The sequence below is a fragment of the Amphiura filiformis genome, chromosome 4 (assembly GCF_039555335.1).
Source record: "Amphiura filiformis chromosome 4, Afil_fr2py, whole genome shotgun sequence".
NCBI lineage: Eukaryota > Metazoa > Echinodermata > Ophiuroidea > Amphilepidida > Amphiuridae > Amphiura > Amphiura filiformis.
Genome location: NC_092631.1, coordinates 59,675,325 through 59,694,375, shown reverse-complemented (window position 1 = coordinate 59,694,375; position 19,051 = coordinate 59,675,325). Strand labels below are relative to the sequence as shown.

Below are 19,051 nucleotides of genomic sequence, written 5' to 3'. Positions count from 1 at the left end.
TGAATATATACTTTTTTTTTTTCCAAAAAGACCTATATTTTGTTGGTGTTTTGGGGGGAAAATCTATAGGCCTATCTTCAATACAAAAGGTCAAAAATTTTATATGATATCAGAATAGGACATCCCTCTTATTCAAAATGCAATTTGATATGTCTGATCAGGAAAGTTGAAAATGTGCTAGTCCCAGGGCCCACAAAAAATATGTGAAAATGTTGCTATGCAAGCCCTCAGCAGTTTTTTTTATTCAACATCATAGCAGGTTCATATTTGACTAATGATGTATAGAACATTCATAAAATCATTGAAAAAAAGTCAAAATTTATATACATGCCTAATTTACATAACTGACTGTAATCAATTCTGATCACTTAGTGATTCTGTTTGTTGGTGAAGTTTTAATAATAAAATCAACAATTGGTCGTTGGGGCATTATTCTGGCAAAGTCCAACAAGGAAAGAAATATGATGCAAGATGCACAGTAGGCCTAAACACACGATAATGCAGATATTATATAGGCCTACTACTATTATACTAGTCCTTTAATTATGATGGATTACAATAGATAGATGTCAGCTAGATGGATAAAGATAGATGTTGCCTTGATGGAGGCTGTGATGGAAGTGCTTCAGAAACAAAAATATTTTAATAATCAGATCAGCTATCACTATCATATACTAAAACGGGAAACACAAGTGATACAGAGGCCTAAACTTATTTAACCCCGCCCCTTTTCAATCCGAGACTTACTAATTGTATGGTTCAGTCCTAAAAATTCCCACTCTTTAAGCTTATCAAGCCCTATTATTAAGGATCAATAAACGAAACTTAACAGATTTCCAAGTAAAACTGATCACAGATATTGGAACAATATTGTGTTACAATATCTGTGAACTAATCTACTTGGAAATGTCACTTCATCACACAAATCTTAACCTACATTGTACAGATCAGAGATCTGTACAGATGGATCATAAGTAACCCTTTAAAAATGGAAGTCAATGCCTACTTAAGGCTTAATGGGTGTGGTTTTTACACCTGATGGAAACACAAAAAGATACTTAAAAGGAACCCTTAAAAGACATCTGAATCCTCAAGTCCAAATTACGGGATTCAATCAATCAATCAATCAATTCTGGATTTCCCACCTCTTGTTTCAGGTGCACCGCTTTATGCGTGAATGTCACTGGTAACTCCACAGACGAAAACACCACACTGTCACAATAGAATATAAAACACTCAAAGCAAGCCAAGCTATATGTATTATGTACATGCTCAGGTACTAGATTATGGTGTGAGTTCAAAATAGCATTTTAGCTGATGTTGAGAAGTTATGAGTTTTAAAATGTAATGCATGCATGTAGGTGATGCACAAATATATTAGGTTCTGGCAATAGCAGGTATTTAACACTGGCTTAGACCTTGCAACTAGCACAAATACATAAGGTGGCTAAAATACAAATTGTGCCACTTCAGATACAAAATACAATTAATCAAAAAATATACAATGAAAAATAGCTGCAACAGCATTATTAAATACATATCCGCAAAGTCGGCTAATACGATAAGTGCCGAACATGTCAATTAATAAAGCATGGACTGTAGCTATTTTGTTTCTACAGTCCATGATTATATAAAAACAAGAGGGATGCGGACACACAAATGAGGCCAAGAAACTATTACAAATGTAGTTTCAGACCACAACAACAGGCTATGTTGTAGGAATCTTAGCAATCAGAGCACTCCGGTGGACATGTAAAGCGTAGCACCAGCTCCTTGTGATGGCTTCAATTTCAGCTGTAGAATCAGGTGTCAAGCATATGTGAACAGCTATATCTGAGTGTGAAGAATCTAGTAGAAGTTGAAGAATCAGCTTCCTGTTGCGCATAATTTCATTCACCTTGCACTCGGGATAGTTCTCGTAGAGAAATCTCTCAAGCCTTTCGGCGTAGAACCTTCTTGGTTGTTCTAGTTCTTCACAGGTCAGCAGAAAATGATGTTTAGTCTCCTCTTCCGACTTACACAGTAGACATGTACCTTCAACTTTATGCTGGTTGAATTTTGCACGGTTGCTTTGTAGAACATAGGTGTCAGTAAGTAGTCTTGCTTTGATGCTGGCTCTCTCAACATCTCTTGGGTTAGTTAGTAAGGATGCCCATACTTGATGAGGTCGTCCTATCTGGAGATTAGACGTGTTGAGATGCTTTAAGGAAGATTTAATTTTAGCATCATTAATCAGCTCTTCATTCCAATAACTCTTGATTGCCTTGTCAACAGCTGTCTTCCACTCCACTTTCGAGGGTGGGTTGCTGATAACATCAAAGATGGAAGGAAGGTTGTACTTGTTGAGGACTTCTCTGACTTTCATAAACCAGGAATTGCTCTTAAAGGGCTTAACAGCCAGCTGTCTGATTGCTATTCGGTGTTCGGCACTATCCGTATCACGTGAGATACTACCAAAGAGAGATATGATTGCAGAATCAATCTGGGCTTCAACAGGCTTGGCACCAAGGAGACCATAAACTGCAGCATTGGCTGGTGCAGGCGATGAAGGAAGAAATTGTAGTTGACGGAGAATTTTCCTTTGAAACTTCTCCATCTTATCAATGTCGGCACGCTTGAATGTGGTTGCTTCAATGCCATAAAGCATTCTAGGCAGTACATAGGTGGTCCAAATGTGAAAAGCAATGTGATGTGGGAGGCCATTTCTCCCATGTAGACCTGCACCCATTAGCGCATATATGCAGCTCTTCTCGCACGTTGTATTCGTTCATCAGTATCGAGAGAGTTGTTGGCTTTCCTAGATATACCCATCAGGTGGACAGCTTCCTCACAATATGGCATTTCTTCATTTGCTATAGTCAATGCTGTGTGAACAGAAGACTGGTACGGAATTGTGGCACTTTTTGAAGCGTTGATTTTATATTTGTGATCGATGGAATAGTTCTCAACTATATTGAGAGCTTGTTGGGTTTCCACTTGGGTGTTTGATAAGATAGCCATGTCGTCAGCGCATGTTGGAGCTGGGACATTAATTGTACCAATGCGATGACCGGTGTGGTGGCCACTAAGTTGATCAAGAAGTCTATTTGTGTACACTTTGTAGATGGGTGCTGAAGTAACTCCACCTTGTCGGACTCCTTGCTTTACTGTGAATTCTTCAGAGAGGAAGCCATTCCATTTGATAGCAGTACTCGGGTTGTGATACAGCTGTTTGAAGACAAGCCAGAGGTCACCCTCTATGCCAGCTCGATATAGTTCGTCAAACAGGATGGCGTGATTCACTACATCAAAGGCTTTGCTGACGTCAAGCAAGGTTACATAGATGGGCTTCTTGTTTTCAGAAGCTTCATTGATAGATTCTGTGACAAGTAAGGCTGCATTGGAAGGTGAGGTACATTTCGTAAATCCTCTTTGCATTGGATTCTGCATATTAGATAAAATTGGGTCTGCTTTCAGGAGCCAGGCTTTCTCAAGAAGCTTTCCTAGCACGGAGGTCACAGTTATACCTCTGTAGTTGTCAGGACAGGTCTTGTCTTTCTTCTTTTAAGGATTGGAGTAAGATTCCCTTCATCAGTGCATCCGGAATGTATGAGGTAGCCATCATGTAGTTGACGATATCAGTCAGCAGATGCAGAGTGTTTTCACCAGCATATTTCAGATGTTCAGTGCTGAGGTTGTGGGGATCCTGGGCTTTCCCATTTTTGAAAGAAGAGATGAGTTTCTTGGTCTCGTCACTGGTGACTGGAATGATGTTATTTGTATTAGCATGACAGAGCTTCTCAATAATTGGGTTTCGGAAGCCTAAGCCGTCACTTGGGTAGTCCATAGACGCTGACTCACTGCTTTTATCAGCCAGTCTATTGAAATGGTCTTTGAAACCGTTACAAATCTCACTTGGGTCTATCAGCTTCTTGTCGTCCGCAATCAGAACATCAGTAAAGTTGGTTGTTTCAGACCGTTGAGCTTTGATAAGCTTGTGAAAGAGCTTGGTGTCATTGCTGTGCGCTTCGCTGATCTCAGTAAGCTTCTGGTCATTAATATCTCTTACTGATCTTCTAATTGCAGATCTAAGGTTCCTTTTGGAACTTTTCCTCTTGATATTTGCGGGATGCTGAAGATCATTAGGTCTGCCGGCTTCTTTCCAATTGAAGTATGCAGCCTTATTGACTTTCACCAGTTTGCTGATTGTTGGGTTCCAAATATCAAGTCCCCTGTTGGACTTTTTGGCCTTCCTCTCTGGTTTCAAGAGACATTCCTTGGAAGTTGTTAACATCAGAGTAGTGAGGTCATTGATGACATTATCCAGGTCTTTGTTGCTATCAATTACACCAGGATTGATCCGCTCAAGAAGCCTGTTATACTTGTATCTGTCTAGCTTGCTCCAGTCAACTTTGGGATTTTGGTGGCTTTTAATAGGGGAGTTACTTTTGTTCCTCCTGTTCTCCCTCTTGCTTGGTAGCGAGATTGTCCCGAAGACAGGTACATGGTCAGATACGTTTTGAGTTAATATATCAGGGTGTGGAGTCTCTTCAGGTGTTTTAACATCCTTCTCGAATTTCTTGGTAGTCAGGATGTAATCAATCTGGGAGACATCTCTGCCATTACTATGGTAGAAGGTAATCACCTCTGGAACATCAGTAGAGATCTCTTTTCCACTGCAGAAGGTCTTGAACGCTTTGTCTCTGGCAAGGGGATTCTTACGATTTAATGAGGCATTAAAATCACCCAACAAGATGATGTTATGAGAAGTATCATATTTCTCCATGATTTCATTGATTTCATCAAGGACATCGTAGAATTCCACTTCAGCTTCAGGAAGGCCTCTGGAAGGCATGTACACATTGACAATGCATAACTTTATAATGCCGGTGTTGATTTCTATACAGACGATCCTGTTACCTCCATCTGGGAGTATCTTGATTCTCTCATCAAGTTCCTTTCGCCAGAAGAGGGCGACACCACCGTATCCTCTAGGACGTTGAAAGGGGCTAATAGGGTTGTCATCATCCACTGACTTTGCAGAATAGTTGAAAGCCTTATTAATCTGGTCAAGTTTGCACTGCTCGAAGTTGAAAAGCCAATGTTCTTGTACTGCAAGCACATCAACAAAATCAAGAGTCTTCTGAATGGCTAGGAGATTGGCATTGAAATTTTTAACATCCTTCTGCTGGTACCGTTTCTTGGTCGGCCCTGAGAGGCTCTTCCTGCCCCTAAAAAAGGCTTATTGGTTGTTCTGTCATTTTGTGAGCTCATGCTATCAGGAGGCAGTTGTTTTAGTAGGCATACGTCCTTGCGCTTGGGGGATATATATCGTTTGTTGAAGTAATGCGATCCATTCTTTGGAACTGCACCAGAAGAAGGTGAGCAGCTTTTATAGAATGATTTCATGTCAAAATCAGCATCAGCATAATCGGCTCGACTTGAGTCACACTTTTCATACCAGTTGTCCCTCCTTGAGCTCGGCCTCCTATAAGATTTGGGGCTCTTTACTTCATTGCTGTTGTTGTAATGCCCACCAGTTTCTGAATTATGATGGCCTTTAGTTGTTACGGGGGGCACTCGAGGCCTGGCGTTACTTACAGCTGCAGGGTATCTGGTACTGACAGTGGATTTCATATACGAGTCTTTGGATTTAGCATTAGAGTCATATGAAGAGTAATTTCCATCTTCTTGTCTTGTAAATTCACAGGTCTTGTTAGTTGGTGCAGGTGAGTGAGCGAGTAATGCTCCGTTCACACGTTGCTCATGTATGAAACTAGCTACCGGTACATCTGGTAAGGGTGATGCATGAAGCTAAGCATGCAGACCAATCAATGCTGAACTAGTAGAGGAGAATTGCCTATCGATTGGATTGATCATGTATAAACGTATTGATGCTTTCTTTGGTGGACAATAGAATAAGCATTGATTGACAAGGTTACCCCTGGGTCCACTAGCCGCTTGTATGAAAATGACATTCAAACAATTTACATGACCTTATGTTCACCAGAATTGTGGGCATAAACGCGGGGCATAACGCTGGAGTTGGTAAATACGTCACCTGATTAATTATTCATAGCTACCTTGAACGGTTGGAATACATGGATTACCAGCTGATGCGCGCGCCGTTGGCTCCGATATAAATTTAAAGCTTATCTGGTCTAGTCTGGTTCGTGCTTTTGGACCTTGATAAAGTTGATGCAAAAGCTCATGACAGTTCATCTATACATGTAGGGGTGCTAGTGTGTGTGCTACTGATAGTGCGATTCGACGTCCATTGTTGGGAGATTTTCAGAAAGACTGAGCCGGGACGGGAGACTGAGCAACCTCGAGTCGGGACTTGCTGTTAGTGTTGTTGCACTTCAGCATCCATTGCATGCATCACGCATGCATGATGCAATCGTTAGAACCAACGTCACCGACCATGGCATAATTTAAATTATTTAATCATTTAGAACCAACGTCAACGACCATGGCAACGGCATCATCATCACTTAGCATTTCCCTCAGTTTGATGGAGGAAGAGTTGACTTGTTCCATCTGTTTTAATCTTCTGAGAGATCCCAAAGAGTTGGATTGTCTGCATGTTTTCTGTTTGCAATGTCTTCAGAGATGGGTTAAGAAGGAGCCAACGATTGAATGTCCAGAATGTCGTCATGTCACCATTGTGCCACAAGGAGGGCTGGCCAACTTAAAGACAATTCTCCGTCTCAAAGCTATGGTAAAAAAGTATGAGGAGCATATTGATGAACAGAAAGAAGGAACCCCTTTCTGCCCAAATCATGAAGGAGAGAGGCAACATTTCTTTTGTATCAGATGCGGTGTGACTGTTTGCCGAGATTGTCTTGTTTTGGAGCATGAAAGACCTCAACATGAAATAAAAGAATTAAAGGTCATCACAAAAGAGCAGAAGGGAACCTTAAAGACCAAAATGGAGCATGTGCAGAAAGAAGTACAAAAAGCAGAAAGTGATGAGAAACGACTGGATGAAATGGAACGAAAATTGCAAGCAGCAAAGGAGAAGACAAAGAAGGATATTAAGAAGCGTACAGAAGTAATTGTAGCAGAAGCGAAAGCGCAAGAAAGAAAAAAGATAGAACATGTTGATACCTTCTGTCAAGAGCAAATGATAGTACTTTCAGAGGGACAGCGTCGCACTAAAGATAGGGTCGCTCATTTGAAAAGTGTTTATTCAGCAGCGCAAAGTGCAGTTAGTACAGCATCAGATCATATCTTCATGAAAAATCATGGATCGCAATTGCTAGTCAGTAAGATGGAAAAGTTGTGTTCAGTTCAGCGTCATGAACTGCCCTCTTCAGAAGTGGTCCTCGAGTTTAAGCCAGGATCAGACGAAGTAGATGACTCATTGTTTGGTAAAGTGATTGGACATGGAAATTGGAAGACGTCAGATGAATGTACATGTAAGTGCTAATTAGGCCTGTGTAATGAAATTTTAGTTTCCTGTCACCCGCCCGCATCACCTTAGTTGGACTAAAAGTAAAACTTTCATTAATTTCATAAAAAGTCAATTATCTGAAAATTCAGATGGAAATAATCAAAATTGAAACTCTCAAAATGTTTGACATCCCCTGCTGATCATAATCAGCAGTTTTTCTTAGTTGTAGGGTAGAGGATGTGGTAAATAATGAACATTTTAGGATTACCGTACCTCATGTTTCTATAGTGATTACAAAATTGCTTTTTTTTTTTTTTTTTTTCATTTATTAATAAAAACAAATTCAAATCTTTTCTCAATCTGTTGCAAAATGTCTGTAATGATGATCTTAGAAGCATTTACCTGTTTTGAGCCGGGGGGGGGGGGGGTCACTCCCATTGTAGCCTGTACACCATCCGCGATAAAAAAGTACCCTAAACAAGGATTTGACCCTTGGCTAAAAGGATACCCTAAATAGGTAACACTTACACGCGTTATTAGCAATTGCAATTTTGCTACCGGGTACCCTTTTTTCAAATTTTCCAAATTTTTTACACCCTAAACACGATATGTGCGTAGTAGGCCTACTGCGTACCCACGAAAAACTACCCTTTTTACGCGTTTTTATTATCTCGGAATGGTGTACAGGCCACAATGGCCATATTGGGAGTGACCCCCCGGGGTTTTGAGATGGTCTTTCATCAACAATATAGGTAATAGGGCTGACAGTTTTGACAATATAATGAAATTGTCTAAAATAATGAATAATGAAATTGTGACCTCATACATGTACCGGCATTTCACTGAAAAAAATGTGACGGGAAACTGATCATTTCATTTCATTAGCCTTATCAGCAGAATGATCATGCTGATTTATGTACATGTAATGGTTCTGATGTGTGAAGAGAAAAAGGAAAGTCACTGAAGACACAATATATTCAGCAGTGGATGTGTCTTATAAATTTAATTGGTTTTCTGGTGACATACTGTTAATCTATTAATTAGTATTATTTACCTATACATTTTTGCAGTGTTTCCAATAAAATGAACTTTTAGTCAAATTCTGTGGATATGTCATTTTCTGTGATAGCGAATTCTACCTAGCCCAATAATAATCTTACATTTTACTCTTTTCAGTGACCTCAGCCCCAGATGTTACAGTGGGCAATGAGGGGACAGAGAATCAAGAAAAAGAAGAGCCAATGGAAGATGGTATGTCAAGCACAAACTTATAGTCCGGTAGAACTTGATGTAAAGTTTGTTATGAGGTTTTTTGCTGTTATGGCCAATTCCACGCCAAAAGTGCCTTTTGTAACGTCCGTAACAAATTTTGGAACATTATTGCTCAAAACATGAGCATTTATTTCAAACTTGCTAATCATGCCTCCATAGATTGATGTCAGACCTACTTCAAGATAGTAAAGAAAAAAATCTGAGGAAGCACCTTGACAGTTTTTTTCATTATGAAAAACGTTACGGACGTTACATTTGAGATAAAATGTAACGTCCGTAACACTCTATCAACAGTGTAGGACGATACAGGAGTATTAATTTCAAACTTGCTTTTCATGTTTAAGAATGGAGTCAGGGCTTGCTCAATATAGTTAACAGAAAAAAATAAAACACAGAACTGAATGGAGATTTAAGGATGTGTACCATCTGTCAAAAAGGCAGGCACTTTCGCGTAAAGTCCGTAACGCTCATTTCTAATTTCTGTAGCTAATTAACTAAGAAAGCCAAAACAAAATTGCTTCATTATATTGAACATTAGAGTGTGTACTAGTAGCATACTAAGAATTAAAGTGTTATCCTAACAGCAAACATGTGTGCTATTCACATAAAAGTTGCATGTGTCTGTAACGTCCGTAATGGTGGAATTGGCCTTATGATGCCTGTTATGATGATGGAGGTGTGTTATAAAGTACCGGTACATAGTATTAGCCTCCCCAAGTTGCATTTCATAAAACAATAATTATAATCCCTACATGTAGTATTACTTAGTATCTCATCGCATCAGTACTGCAACTTAGATCTGTGTGCAATTTAATTACCGTACTGACGCGAGTATAGTCCCACCTTCGAGTAAAGTCCCACCCCCAAACTTTCGGAAAATTTCAGAAATTAAAAAAAAAAAAAAAAAAAACTTTTTTTTTTTTTTAAATTTATTTATTTTTCGGCTTTGGAGTGTCCCAGGACCTAGACCTAAATGCTAGGATCATTCATGGTTGACCTAAAAAAAAAAAAAAAAAAAAATCAAGATGTTTTTTATTTTTAATATGAAAATTGATAATTGTTATTCATGTCATACTCTATTAATGATTTCAAAATGCATTCAAATTCAATGCATTTTGAAATCATTAATAGAGTATGACATGAATACAAATTATCAATTTTATATTAAAATAACAAAACATCTTGAAATTTTTTTTTTTTTTTTTTTTTTTTAGGTCAACCATGAATGATCCTACATTTAGGAAATCTAGGTCCAGGGACACTCAAAACAAAAAAATTAAAAAAAAAATTAAAATGTTTTTTTTTTTTTTTGAAATTCGAGTATAGTCCCACCCCCAATTTTGAAAAATGTTCACCCAAAAGCGGGGTGGGACTATACTCGCGATCATCTGGTAATACACAATATTTGTGGGATATTAACTAAATATCTGATGCTTTTTATTTGCTGCCATCAGGTGATAGCCGATTGGAGGCAACATTCAGCTATACTGTACAGAACATTAGGAAACTGAAGGAGACTTCACTCAGTCCAGCCATCAAAGTCAGAAATTTGCCATGGTAAGTCACCTTAAGGAATTGGATATTAACGTTTGCACAGTAATTTTTTACAAAATTAATACATCTTACCTTTCGCTGAGCAAAGACATACCTGGGTACTTTGCACAGTATTTTTTTGTGGGAGCTGAGAGGAGACCAGACATATCGAATTGCATTCTGAATACGAGGAATGTCCTTCTGATCAAGGCATTATTCAACTTTGTTTCCTGTAGTCTCAGGTCAAAAAAGTCAAATGCGAAATGCATTTTTTTTCTTTAATCCATGTCTTTAAATGACAAAAATACCTTTTTTTGCTGGGAATTTACAGTGGGTCTCTCCGACACACACAAAAAAATCATATTCAAGAATATTTATGATCCCCTTTCAAACCTGCAGGTTAAAAAAGGTATCAAAAATAGAGACTGACCGATCAGATCGGTAGCTTCCGTATCGGGCCGATTATTAGCTTATCGGTAGTGATCTGCATCGGCCGATTTTTCCTTCATCCGCCGATGTAATGCACCGATCACCCCCCAATATCATGAAAGTAATTGTTGAAGCTTAATAAGTATTCATTTATTGGTATATTTCTTTGAATTAGACTAGTTAAATCAAGCGAAATTTAGCAAAAGAACAAGCTTTGTAGGCGATAAACATATATAAAATCATACCGTGATTCAGGCACGCAGCTGAGATAATCAGGTAATTCCCTGCATGCACATTACAATTGAATACCTGAGTGGAAGAAGGGCCCAACTCCATCAAAACTGTTTTTGAGATATTAAGAAAAAACTTAATATTTGGAAAAGTTTTATGGACAGAATGTTTTCATCTTCAGGGGACCTTTAATACATGAACATACAATATTACATACATTCGAAATTATATATGATGTTTCCATGACAACGGTACAGGTCTTAATACGAGCTGGAGTTGGGCCCTTCTTCCACTAATATACTGCAAGTGCCAGTTCCGTAAGCAGATGTGTTATAAATAGCTACAGAAATTAGGTAATTATCCATTAATTGCACAAGTAGAAGCATGTAATATGTTAGCAAGAAAGTTTATTGTAGTGAAAAGCAGATTTCATGGATGTACAAAATTCCTCTTTAATCAATATTTGTGGAAGAAGGGCCCAACTCCATGGAGTTGGGCCTTTCTTCCATGAAAACTCATGATTAAGTGTACGTGAAAGACTATTTAGAGAGTGAATTTTGGCTCATCTTTCACACACAAGGAAGAACAGTCTGCTGGCAATAAAATGCTGGGTCTAACTCATTTTTGTAAAAAATTGGAGTTGGGCCCTTCTTCCACTCAGGTATTCAATTGTAGTTCTTACTTCCGGGATACACACGTGTGTGTCAGATTGGAGAGAGCTACGGGCCGCGTGCAAAAGTCAACACTTCCGGGTTACACACGTGCGTGTCAGATTGTATGGGCCGTGTGCAAAACTCACACTGACTTGAACGTAAACACAATATTAAAATGGGGCGATCGAATGATTCGATGGACTGGGACATCAGGGGGAAAAGGTAAATTGAGCTTATAATAATCATGGTCAAATTCAGTATTTTAAATGCATATGGGAGTGAACTGGCAACCCTGGAGAGGGTAGATGCCTCCTGACATGCTCTTGTTGCTGTCACCTTGTTTTGGGTTGATAGTGACTGTCTTTGCTTGCTAACTTTTGGTCATCTAATTTGTGTGCTGCAGGGACGGTTCTGGACTGTTTTAGGAGAAATCCGTCATCGTTTCTCCATGAAATTCATTAATTTCTCATCCAGTTTCTACTGTGCTGCTGGTCTATTAGTATTAGTAGGCTACTGTGCACTGTTCACTGTAGTGGTCACTGGCAGCTAAGCTTCATTGATTGAATCTCAACGGATCAATAATCTCCTTTCTTAATGATGGGTAACTACTTCTTAATCACCTTGTTTGTGCTCATCATATGGACATCTTCATTGTGTGGCCATGAGGTAAATAACCTAACTACTACTGGTACCACCTCAAGCCCTTTATCTGACAGTTACACAGTTTATACTACAGTTAATGTCTACAATGCTTCTGTTACTGTTAGGCCTATGCCTAAATTTACCAAGAGTAGATATTCCTACTATGCTAACTCACTTGCAACCTTTCAAGTTATTCTTCGAAGGGATATCGAGGCCAATCCAGGCCCTGACAACCCAAAAGTTTCCTGTGCCAATTGCATCGGACCATCAGGCGTGATCACCGACGTTCATCATGCTCCGTTTGTGGGAATCTGTTGCATCTGAAGTGCTCACTATCACTACCATGTTCACCTTGTGTCGCCCGTGTTTTACCATTTGCGGATACAACTCTCTCTGATCATTCAATTGACTCATTGAACTCTTCCAACATTAGTGACTCTAGTTTAGATGTAAACTTTAATTTTAATTGTCACTCTCTGCTCCTGTTGAACGCAGGAAGCATAGTCAATAAGGTCGATGAACTCACTAACGTAATTTTCAATTTGAATCCTATACCAACGATTATTGGCATATCCGAATCGTGGCTGAACGAAAATATTAGTGACTCTGAACTTTCTATGAATAACTGCTATCAAGTTTTAGACATGACCGCCCCGTCTAGAGGCGGTGGCGATGTCTTCTTATTCATGACTCTCTTAAACCAAAGTTATGTTCTAATTTGATTGATGAAAATTGTGAAATGGTGTGGGTTGAGTGCAAAGTTGGCAGTGTCCATATTAAGATTTGCTGTTATTATCGCCCTCCTCGTCATAACATAAACACTATTCCCATATTGAGCAATAGCTTAGCTCTTACTTCTGGATCCGGTTTGCCCATTGGAGCTAGCCATAAGATTATTGTCATAGGTGACTTCAATGTCAACCTCTTGGACCAATCCACTATCTGTTCAATGATATCTCTGATTTTATGTCTGCTCATAACCTCCATCAATCTGTCTCTGAGCCAACTTATCACGCACCCAACACTACTCCCTCTCTCATTGATCACATATATTGTAATGATCCTGATTTGATTACCAATGTCAATCACCTTCCTCCTGTTGGTGCTTGTTATCATTCTGTTATTCACTGCAGTCTTGATATTCAGCTAACCAAACCCGACGTTGTACGCCGCAAAATCTGGCAATACAGCAAAGCCGACTGGCAAAAGGCCAATTATATATTGTCCACTACCAACTCACCAAAGGAGGATGTTGATAGTGCATGGAATCATTTCCATTCTTTTTTCATTGACGTTATCACGGAATGTGTCCCTCAAAAGACTGTCTCATGCAAATCAAAAAATCCACCTTGGTTAAATGGGGACTTCTTGAAAAATGTGTCGTAAAAAACATATTCTTTTCAGAAAATGGAAAAAACAAAAAATGATGAACTCTATGCCAAATACAAAACTATCAGAAACAAATTAAGTAATGAACTTAAGTATGCTAAACAATCTTTCTTTGACAATCTCCTTGACAATGATTCTCCTAGCAAACGTTTTTGGAGTTATTGTAAGTCCAGGTCAGGTAAATCTCCAATTCCTGATAGTGTTCACCATAACGGCACTTCTGGTACCACTTCAGCTGAGATTGCCAATATTTTTTGTAATTTCTTTTCCGAATGCTTCAATGACTCCAATATTTCTGACATTCCATCTCTCCATTATGACATTTCTTCCTTTATCTCTCTTTGCAGTTGTTCCAGCGATGACATCCACCCCTTAATCTCCAAGCTTAACAACAACTCAGCCGCTGGGATTGATGGAATCACAAGCCTCATGTTGAAACACACTGTGGTTACTGTCTCGCCTATTCTTTCTGATATTTTCAACTTGAGTCTCATAACTGGCCGTATTCCTGATGCATGGAAACTGTCTCGAGTGATCCCTGTTTTCAAGTCTGGGGATCCTCACGCTGCCTCTAACTACAGACCTATCTCTTTGCAACCAATTTGCAGTAAGCTTCTGGAAAAGGTTATTCATAGTCAAGTTTTACAGCATCTCATCAACAATAATATTCTCACAAACAGACAGTTTGGTTTCTTACCCAAGTCTTCCACCACGGATGCACTCTCAACTGCTCTTTATGAATGGTACAATCACCTTGAGGATCGCAAAAGCATCGCCATGGCTCTTTTTGACCTATCCAAAGCCTTTGACCGCGGCCCCCACAGCCCTCTGCTCCATAAACTCAGAGCTGTTGGTATTTCCGGTCCACTCCTCTCTTGGTTCAGGTCTTACCTGTCCAACAGGTCCCAGTTGGTTGCTATCCGTGGTGTGGACTCACAATCTGTTCCTGTGCTTTCTGGAGTTCCCCAGGGCTCTGTCCTGGGGCCTCTGTTGTTTCTTGTCTATGTTAATGACTTGTGTCTTTCTTCCTTTTCTTTAAACAGTTCTCTTGTTCTTTATGCAGACGATACTACTCTCTTCAAGCCTATCTCTGCTCCTGATGACTTGGTTGATTTCCAATCCGACATTGATTCCATCCATTCTTGGTTCTCCTTAATCACCTTTCTGTCAATTCCTCCAAAACAAAAGTCATGGTCATTTCCACTAAGAAGGACCCTTTTCCGGATCTCAATCTCACTCTTAACAGCCTGCCTATTGAACGTGTGTCATCTGCGAAATTTCTCGGTGTCTGGCTGTCTGACAAGCTTTCCTGGAATCTTCACATTGATAACATATGCAGAAAAGCTCGCAAAATCATCGGCTTCATTCATAGATCTTTCCAATCAGCCCCTTCAGCATCCGTCGTTCTTTGTACTTGGCCTTGGTTCGCCCCATTCTGGAGTATGGTTGTACTACTTGGCATCCTCTTAACATAACCCTTACCAACCGTCTTGAGTCTACCCAAAGATTCGCCTGTCGTGTCATTCTTCAGTCTTGGAACCTCTCCCATGAGGACCTTCTATTGGATTCCGACCTGTAAGCGTCGTGATGTTGCTTCTCTGTGTCACTTATTAAAAATCTTTGCCAATCTTTGTTCTTCTCCCAACCCTTTCCAGCCTCATCCCAGACCTGGTCTACTGAAACCTCAATTCCTCAAGCGCTGTTCAAGTTCCTTTCCGCCGGCTTTCATTATCCCAGAGATCATTGTATCCGTTTGCCTCCTCCATCTGGAATTATCTCCCGGAAGCTATTGTCCATGCTTCTTCCCTCCAGGCCTTCAAATTGGCCATCCAGTCCCACCTCCTCTAACCAGTTCACATAATTTATGTTTTGTTTTATTTTATTCTGTATTGATTATATGTATTTTCTAGTAATGTTTCTGATTTTAATGTAAGGGCAATCCTTCAATTTATTGTGTAATCAATATTGGATCTGCCTGGCCTTGTGCCAAATGTTATAAATAAAAAAAAAAAAAAAAAAAAAAAAAAAAAAAAAAAAAAAGAGTGTGTTTTTTTTGTGCTCAGAGCATACATAATTATGGTAATACTTTGCATACAAGTACCCTTTCAACATACAGGTTAAATTTAATCACGGTGATGGCAGCCATTGTTTACAATTGGGGAACTGGTAATCGGCGATCGAATCGGCAGATCAAAGAGATAATTGATCGGCCGATTCAGATAAGGACCTGATCGGTCAGTCTCTAATCAAAAACTGTGTGATGTTTTCTCCAGTAGTTTTTCACTATGCTCGTTTGTTGTGTAATGTGTAAATGTTTACTCCAGTAGTGTTTTATATTATTTTTTGTGATTTTTCTGTTTTTTTGGTTTTTTTCTTCTTCTTTGAAAAGTGAAAAAAAATGTCTAATACACAAAATAAGCCGTCAAAAGCGTAATGCGGACGCCACATGAAACAAACTTGTTTTTTTTTGGCCTTAACCCAACTTTTTTTGTGATTTATCCAACAGGAAAATTAGGGCCATGCCAAAAGGATCCAATGGACGAGGCAGGAAAAAGACACCAAAGAGTCTTGGGTTCTTTCTGTGGTGCAATGCAGACTCAGATTCACAGTAAGAAATAATTATTTTTTTTGCTTGTGCATTTTCTCCCTATCCATTTGTCTCACTATATCTTCTCTATGGTATTGGAGGTATTTTCTGGAAACTAGAAAACGGTCTGAGCATGTTTTAAACAGGTTAATAGAGTAGGACAAAGTAAGTACACTGACCAATATGCCTTTTGTTTGAAGCAAATCAGACATACGGTTTTCATAATATATCAATTGATATTTTCTTTGTTTTTATCAATAATCATGTAGTTAATGAGCTAAAATGACTGTAAAGGCTCAAAATAATGCATAAATGTTCAGGGAACTTTTATTTTGCATACTTTTGGCTTTGCCTTGACACTTGGTCAAAGTGTTCTAATATGTTCTAATGTAGTGAAGCCGCCCTCTAATTTGCATATTTGCATATAATTAATGAGCTAATTTGCATAAATGAGAGATTTTTAAATTTTGTTTTCTTTAACAAAGTCAGGAAAAATAGGCATTTAACCTGTGATACTTAATTTAATGCGGCTTTTTCAAGCAAGTGTCCAAAACCTTATTGCATGGTATTGTTTGTTTCTTTTAGGGCATGGTCTTGCCAAGCATCAGCAGAGCTTAGACTGCGCAACCAGAAGGATGGACCAAATCTTGTCAAACGTATGTATCAGTAACAGTGTCTTGGTTATAGATTTGATACACACGCAACCTGTGATATCACCCTATTGTTTTATCGCTCCTTAATTTTGCAGGAATGGAGTTATGGTAGGGGGTGGAAATAAATTCATGGTTTTTCTATTAGCAATGCAATCATATGATGAATTCTGTTGGTTTGTGCGCTATACAAAGTAAGGCAATTTATCGATCGGTTATGAATAATTCATACTAAACTATTACTTGGTCCTCGTATTTGAGATCAACATATAAAGGTGTCGTTTAAACTGAATTATTGAATCTTTCCTGTTTTTAAAAGAAAGTAAAAATGCCCTCTGTAGCCACGGATCCAGAGGGGGAAAAATATAGGGGTGGGGCGGGTGCAAAATTGGACCGTTTCGGTAAATCCCATAAGCCTTTGCGAGTACACCTGAGGTGTTGTCATTGGGTTAACAATTTTCCAAATGCTGATGATTGGTTCACTGTCAGTGATCTGTGGATGCACGTTACGGAATGATTTTTGTATGGGTAAAATACACTGTGTGACAGCACATCAAAGGGGGGGGGGGGGGCACATGCCACATGGGCCTTGTCATACATTATTGCGCTGAAGCCATTCACTATAGTCTATTACTGTAGGCCTTATTATTAAGTTATTGCTTTAAAAACATAAAGTATATGCGTGTCCAATACAGAAGCAAAAAAAAGCTTATGTATAACATAAGTTTAAACTGATATTTGCAGTTCCTCTCGCCCTTTCTTTTCTTCTCTCCCTTCTCTTGCCTCTTTCTCACCTCTCTTTTCCTTTACCATGATATATGCCTATTAACCATGACCAAATTGTATTATTTTTGCAATTTTAGGGAAAATGGGCCAAAAACATGCAATTTTGCACAGGCTAAGAATTTGCCCAAATTTTAATATTTTACTCTAATTTTGAAAAGATAATAGAAAATGTGTTTTACAAAAATTAAAATGCATAACCTTAAACTAGTCTTATTACAAATCTTTGGGCTTGATTGTCACAACATAACACCCTAATGCATATTTTTGGCCCTTATTTCCAAAAATTGGCCAAATATTAAAAAAAAAATTCTGGAATAGGGAGTATACGTAGTACTGAACATAATGCACCTGCTTTCTTGTTTGTTTATATAGGAATACAGCATCTCTTTAATTGCAAAGAGAATGATTGGGGTTTTAGTCACTTCATCTCTTGGAATGTAAGTATCAAGCAAAATAAGCAGTTTATCTTTGTAGCATTAATTTCAGCTAGTATGTTATCTGTGGATGTGTTCATTATAGATATTATCATTACCACGTTACAAATATGCTGTTTCGATGTACATTATGTGCCCAAGTGTAATGTATGTAAATATCTGTGCAATATACAGTACATGTACATCTAGCCCTTTTCTTTTGTTCCATTATCCATTGTATTTCTTTTGTTCAAAGTCTGGTAAAGTGTCAATTATATCAAGTATTGTGGACAGGTCAAGATAATCGTGCTCAGGTCAAGATAATCGTGGTCAGGTCAAGATAATCTTGGTCAGGTCAAGATTATGTTGGTGAGATCAAGATAACCGTGGTCAGGTCAAGATAATTGTGGTCAGGTCAAGATAACCATGGTCAGGTCAAGATAACCATGGTCAGGTCAAGATAATCGTGGTCAGGTCAAGATAACAGTGGTCAGGTCAAGATAATCGTGGTCAGGTCAAGATAATCGTGGTCAGGTCAAGATAATCGTGGTCAGGTCAAGATAATCGTGGTCAGGTCAAGATAATCTTGGTCAGGTCAAGATAATCTTGGTCAGGTCAAGATAACCGTGGTCAGGTCAAGATAACCGTGGTCAGGTCAAAATAATCGTGGTCAGGTCAAGATAATCATGGTCAGGTCAAGATAATCATGGTCAGGTCAAGATAATCATGGTCAGGTCATTGATAATCGTGGTCAGGTCAAGATAAGGTATAAGGAATGAATACAACTCTGCAGTGGAATAGGACACTAGTGAATTTAAATTGAATAGAATCCAACATAGAATCATTTGATTCTTGCATTTGTCAGTAGATAGACTCGTAGACTCCATCGCAGAACACATGGAAAAATATTACCCTGTCTCAGGGTGTTTTTATTTGTGACCCGGCAGCACAAACGAGCCGTAAATTCCCTAAATTGTATTCTGAGTTATGGTGTAAAATGTGTACGAAGATCGTATTCATCGGTCACTTAAGCTGGCGCGACATCAGTCTTATTTTGATAGTCACAACACCAATCAATAATCCTTTTATTG

The 19,051-nt window shown here is 38.8% G+C and overlaps 1 protein-coding gene across 1 annotated transcript in view; it reads left to right on the top strand.

The window, feature by feature from the left end:
• Nucleotides 1–6,017: 6,017 nt before the first annotated feature.
• LOC140151144 (ubiquitin carboxyl-terminal hydrolase 7-like) overlaps nt 6,018–19,051 on the top strand; it is a 42,209-nt gene continuing 29,175 nt past the window's right edge. The window contains exons 1-6 of the mRNA XM_072173369.1: nt 6,018–7,400; nt 8,552–8,626; nt 10,102–10,204; nt 16,031–16,132; nt 16,697–16,767; nt 17,920–17,984. Coding sequence (XP_072029470.1) covers nt 6,452–7,400; nt 8,552–8,626; nt 10,102–10,204; nt 16,031–16,132; nt 16,697–16,767; nt 17,920–17,984 — 1,365 coding nt within the window. The 5' untranslated portion in view covers nt 6,018–6,451. The remainder of the gene's footprint in view (nt 7,401–8,551; nt 8,627–10,101; nt 10,205–16,030; nt 16,133–16,696; nt 16,768–17,919; nt 17,985–19,051) is intronic.